The sequence below is a fragment of the Lampetra planeri genome, unplaced genomic scaffold (genome assembly GCF_965212315.1).
Source record: "Lampetra planeri unplaced genomic scaffold, kcLamPlan1.2.h2 scaffold_1845, whole genome shotgun sequence".
Classification (NCBI taxonomy): domain Eukaryota; kingdom Metazoa; phylum Chordata; class Hyperoartia; order Petromyzontiformes; family Petromyzontidae; genus Lampetra; species Lampetra planeri.
The window spans coordinates 16,430-22,762 of record NW_027614589.1 but is presented as its reverse complement, the minus strand read 5'-3'; the positions used below and the strand labels follow the sequence as shown (position 1 = coordinate 22,762).

The 6,333-nt window shown below is 42.9% G+C and overlaps 1 protein-coding gene across 1 annotated transcript; it reads left to right on the top strand.

The window, feature by feature from the left end:
* The first annotated feature begins 2,424 nt into the window (after positions 1-2,424).
* On the top strand, positions 2,425-6,075 carry LOC144740015 (transmembrane protein 26-like). Its single transcript, XM_078622902.1, is given in 3 exon segments — positions 2,425-2,618; positions 4,642-4,786; positions 5,332-6,075. Coding segments are annotated over 3 exon segments (1,083 nt in total).
* The last annotated feature ends 258 nt before the right edge of the window (positions 6,076-6,333 follow it).

The window sequence follows — 6,333 nt, the reverse complement described above, 5'->3', positions numbered from 1 at the left end:
ATGAGAAACGGCTGGAGCGCTGCCACACGAATGCAGGCAGAGTGGTGCAGCTGAAAAGTCTGCTGTTAAAAATAAAACAGGTACATACAAACACTGTGAATAAGGGTGAACGAACGTCCATCCTCTTTTTGCTTAATTGTTTAACCATTGTTACTAAATGTACACGCTAACAAAACATCTCATCTGTCCCCCTCCTCTGCAGATGTTTGGCAGATCGACATTCCTGGACATTAACCTTCTCATTCGGATTCAGCTGCAGTAACACCTCGATAACGATCGCTCATGGGACATCACAATCCCCTTCTGTCCTGTTATTTTTGTATGTGTGCAGCGGCCAGCCAGCGAGGCCGTTATCAGGGTAGCAGTGTGAAGGCAGAGCAAGCGTGGGTGGGGGCAGGGCAGGGCTGGTTGCTCTCTGCACAGGGAGCGCAGCGGGCCAGCGTCTCCCAGGGAGATAAATTTGTTCTGGGCCAGGAGAGATGACATCATGACAGATGAGGAAGAAGATGTAGGCACAGGGGGCAGGAAATGTTATCTCCTACAATGGCACCAAGGGGACAAAGACACACACTTGTGGAGCCCACTGCTGCTCACTGATACTCTCTCTGATGGACTTGACCAGTAATCATTCCCCGGTGTACATGCACGTACAGGAATTTACACACAAGGCTGATATTCCCTTGCATCCGGTAGGGTCTGGGAGGTGCCTGTCATTTAAAACCAGACAGATCCCGGCCAGCCAGACCACTGTGTGTGACCGCTGTGGTGCTTGCTTTTAAAATCAGTGTTTCAGAGAACTTTTGTGAAATACACCAAAGAATCTGACCTCAAGCGATCTCAGCACGGAGTCCAGTTTGTAGGTTTGTGCTGCATGGATCTACACCATACATACTGCATGAGCCCTGTCTCCCACTAACATTCTCAGTGAAGTTTTAAAAACAAAGTTACACTTTTAATCCTATTTTTTATTTCACCGATGAACCTTTTGACAGACTTTTTATAAGACTTCATACATTTTAAAACAACTCGTAGATGATTATTCTTTAAAATTGCACCAACACCATATGGTACATTTTGCAACATCAGGCCACTCTTTTATTTAAACGTCAGAATGTCCTGTGCATTTAAAATCAGGTCTGTTTGTCATGATTAAATTGAAATGAGTATGCTGATTGAAAAAGAAACTCGCCAACGGTGATTGTCAACAGTGATACTAATCCTCACAATAATCCACCAACAACCTGAGATTAGATTTAAGCAAACAGAGTGTTAAATATTATATCCAACAGTTCATTTGTAATCACAGCTTGTTTTAAATCCCCGCAGAGTTCCAATCCTGTTCACTGACATGAGGTGCAATGACTTAATACAAAGTGTTTGATAATGAGAGGATTGCAGGGTACAATTCTTGATGGAGACAATTTGCATATGTTCTTTCGTGTTTCTTTTTGTAGTATTCAGACCAGAACATTGTGCTTAAGTTTATTGCTTAAATTTATGACAAAATGCCATCAGATCGAAGAGGCCTTTGGCAAGTGTCCATTCAGCTTTTTACTGCAGGACATTAATTTTATGACAGAAGGGAAAGGGGAGACTAGATTTGCTCCAAACCTACATGAACCTAGAACGATCAGGATTTTTTTTCCAAGGTACTCTATGAAATAGTTCAAATGTCTTTGGTAGAGAAACATCCTAACCTTTAAAAACCTCTGACGCGTTTCAGGATCAAGCCTTGTCCTTTTTTTAAAGGTTAAAGATGAACATGCCACACCAAGGAAAGGCATTTTTAAGTATTATATTCTTCTTTCTATGCCTGCACCTCTGCTACACTTGTTTTTTTTCTGAGTCTATAATAATCTCCCAACTGGAACATTTTTTAGATCATAAAAAAAGTTTTGGAGCACATCGGTTGACATCGTTTGGAATGTTGGCTTCATGTTTGCAGTAAAAACAGGACAAAAGGTGCATAGTAAATGGCAAGAAGACAACACAAGGGTCAACTCCAGTCATGAATATCAAGTGAGCAATATTCAAGCAAGTCTCAAGTCCGTGTATTTGCATTTCTCTTGAAGAAAGAGAACTGAACTATATGAAACTAAAGTCGCCCACTTCTCGCCATCAGCATGTTTATACGGGGGGGTTGCTCCATACATGGAGGAACGTAACCTAATATAGAGGTACATTATCATAGTTTGCCCCTCTGCATAATTTCGTTTTTCTGAGCACTCTCTATTCTCCCGTCTTCACAATATAATACACATTTTAATGGTCTTATTATGGAAATTCCTATAACATAAACAACATCCCTGGCTGTTGTTTTCGTTTTCTAGCTGCACCTCAGTCATTAGACAATGATAGTCATTTCCTTGAACCATGAACAGGCATAAATATATCTCTATTTTTTTAGGTCTTCTGTGCCAAATGATGTGTCGTCTCCTGAATATACTGCTGGCCCTCCTGAGTCGCTTCCTCTTTGCCGTCCACGGGGTTGTGACGGTGTGGCGCGTGGTGGAAATCAAAGGAGAACCTCTATATTGGCTGCTGTTGACAGGCGTTGCTCTGCTCGGTGCAGAAATGGCTGTTATGTGAAGTGCACCCCGCAACGCGGAGTGGAAATGGTAAACTAATGTGCATGCGAAACCTTTTACCTATCACATTAGTTAGAATGAACTTGACCTTAACATAACAGCTTCTAAATCATTGTGATGCCACATTGACTTTTAATGGGGAGAATCAATTCGTTGCCGGCGCTTTGATGATTATTTTCCTTCCAATGACGTGACCGTCGTGCCGTATCCTCCCAGTATCCACAGAAATACACACACCAATGTGAAGGTACCATCCACTTCTTGGTTTACGGGAGAAAGAGATTTCTCATGTTCCTTTACAAGTTTTTTTGTACATTGTTTGAACACTTACCACGTCCACATATGCAAAACACTCACGCACCAGTAGACGATGTTGGGCTAAATGTTTGTGTACTTTTGCATCATTTGGACACCACATGCATTCAATCACCACTTCCTCCAAAATTCATGAATAACTCTCTCAGTCAATGAACATCAGCGGCAACATTCCATACAACTGAAAGTCATTTTACAGACGATGAGGTAATCTGGTCACAGCAGTCAACTGTTCACGTGGTGAATTTACAGATGTACACTGCAGGTTGAAATGTGCTGCATTTTGTCAGACATGAAAATATACAGTTGTGAAAACCTAGCTAATTAACATTTTTCAGTTGTTTTATTTATTTTGACTTGTGCTCCAGTAGTTCCTGTTCCGTGTGCAAATAAAGTTGAGGCATCTGAATGACACTGTGGCTAGATGCTGCCAATGCATCCCAAATGTCCATTTCTATGTTCATTTCTTGTTTCACAGTACAGGACAACTCTAAATGACTTAACTTATCGTGGTTTGTAACTGTTGTGACAAACACACAGAGAGATAAATGTCTCCATATACTCCACATGCAATATTTGTGGAACACATACAGTAACATATGTGTACTGTCCAGTTTTCAGTTTTAAAATATGAAATGTATTGTTTGTTTCAAACTGGAAAACAAGGACACACTTTATATGTGTAATATTTAAAGTTGTTTGTTAGCCCACTGAACACAGTGACCTGTGCCTGTAGTATTAATAAGTTTCCTAGTTTATCTGGCTGACTGTCTTTGTAACAGCAGCATGAGTCACCTATGGGTGAGTAGATAAGGAGTCATTTAATGGCTGCAGTGCATTTTGGCCCCAGATGTAAACAGATGTGTGAAGGTGTGTGTTTGGAACTCACACTATCCACACTGCACAGTGTGGATAGTTTTGTGGTAACTGTATTGAGACAAGTGGTGAAAGAATTAAAAACCACAAAACTAACAGCGTGAAAGAAAGGAACATGGTGGCTGTTTGTTGGCTGAATTACTTTTTTGCTGTTTGTAGGTGGGTGAACTGATGTGTAGCACTGAGACTTTGTAAAACTGTTTTGAACTGGAAGCAAATAACTCCTGAACCCGCAACTGTTGGAAAACTTTACGGCAGGACGTTGAGAGGCAGCTTGTGTAGGCCGTGTCAAATTCTCTGTCACTAAATTCTCTTTTATCCTCTGCTCCTCTTTCTCTCGTTCACTGTCGATCAAAACCAAATGTATTCCTCTGAGGTGTTATTGCCCTGCCTGTCACTGAGTTGATGCTCTGAGCCTGCCATCACACATTCTGTCCTGTCTGCAAGAAATTGTCTTCTCCTTGCATGAGGGATTTTGGACCAACTATCTTTTTTTTGTGGGTGGCTGTGGGATTTGGCTCGCCTAAACATAAACTGAGGTCATCCTCCATGATGTCAGCTTCAACGAGCATTTAGTGTCTTCTTGGGCGCATACCTACTGAATATTCTCAGATGCAAGTCTTCTTCAGGCGCCTCTCTGTTCTCACTGAGTCTTACTTTGAAGTTTTTTCCTCGTGGAGAAGGCTTTGCACTGTCAAGAGGGATTTGCATATATGATGAGAATAATTGCCCGTCTGAAATTCGATGCTTCTTTGGGGAATAAAGGGGGTCTCTTTCTTCTTTAGTGGGTGGCAAAAATACAAGCGTGTCACTAAAAATATCCCACCTCTGCGCTCTCTCTCCTTTGGCGGTGTTCTTTTAGGTTCTCCCCCATGGTTTTCCTCTACCTCAGTACTGTCATCCCTTCCATTTGGTTTCTGGAGCTGAGCCTGCTGCAGTCCAAGCTGCCCGTCAACAGTTCTTCAGGCCCTGAGCTTCAACTGCTGGCTGGCATCCCAATCACAGCGGTAGGCATACCACCATAGAACTGCCCTTCGCTCATTGAAGTAATACCTGATATCAGATAACATTTAAATCTAGCAAGAGGGGTGGATAAAGTATTAGTTGCAGGAAATTTGTTATGGACTCAGATGAAATGCAGATAGGCTCCTGTTTGAAAATACTCTCTGATCTGTCTTCTTGGGTGGTGTTGGTATAGTTTCTTTCAAGTAGAATTTTGAAGCTTTTTTTGTTGCCCCATGGCTTAGCTAGAGACTGGGTGGCAGCTTCTGAAACTTGAAGTTGTACACAGTTTTGAAATGTCAAGAGTGTTGTCCAGATAACCTCAACAAGCTCTGACACAATGAGTCTGTGACTCATAAATCCACTGAAATCAATACAACGCCAGAGAGTCAATACCCTCTTGAGCAACATGGATTCCATTTTAATTGGTAAATTCAAAGTTCCCCGTTTCAAAGCTTTATCACTAATACAGAATTTAGGTTATATGCCGGAAAATCCACCACATCGTATTCCACTGTGACCAATTTCAGTTGATTCTTTTGTCACCCAGGGAATTGTGGCACTGGATCCCGAGAACTGGGTGGCCGGTCTGGAGCAGACCATGCTCATAGTGCTGGTTCTAGGTCGCTGGCTGATGCCAAAGGGGGATATGTCCCGTGACCAGCTCTCCCAGCTCCTCATGGTCTATGTGGGACTGGGTGCTGACATCCTGGACATCTTTGACACCTTCAAGGAACCTGAGGTCAAAACCAACCGGGTGGTTGTTATCGTAGGCTTGACTCTCTTCTCTTGGGCGCTTATGCAATTCCCTCTGGTGCTCACTCAGACACGCCTTCAGAAGGATGAGCATCCTAAGAAAAACGTGGGAGGTCTCATCTGCTGCCCTGCTACTCCGTCTTCGTTGGCCTCTTGCTGTTCGAGTGAAGTATGGAGTTTACTGCTCACAGTGGGACTCCAAGATGGCCCCTTCCTGCTTTATCGACTTTATCTCATGGTACAAGAGCAGGTATTGAACCAGCTGATGATTTTCTTCACCTGCAAGAACATTCTCATTGTCCTCTTGGAGCTTTATCGAATCTTTGTAGTGCAGTGTGAGCTGCAGTCCAGGGAAGTGGGGTTGAGGAAGTGCGACGGACTGGTGGCGTGCTGTAGAAACGAGGAGAGCAGAGTGGAGGAGCAAAAACAGGCGCAAGTGAATCGAGACAAACGTAGAGATCCCAGCTGTCACACAGACACTGAGAGGATGGATGAGATGGTGCAAGATCAGAGCTCTGATGGCTGTGATCAGGCCTGAAAAGGCATGCACACACACCAAGAGAGAAAAGAGGCATTTCAGCTTTGTTCAGCGACAGTCTTGACACTCTGGGGGTTCGGTGAGAAGAAACAGACCACAAGAGAGAAGAGTCCCCACTGAAATGATCAGAATAGGATTTATGGAACTCCTTTGATAGAACTTTTGTGGACAAAAATGTGTTGTTACATGTTTCTGTGATGAAAATCATTTCAGCACATTTAGCATCGATTATCAACCCCTTCAACCTGGTGATGGAAT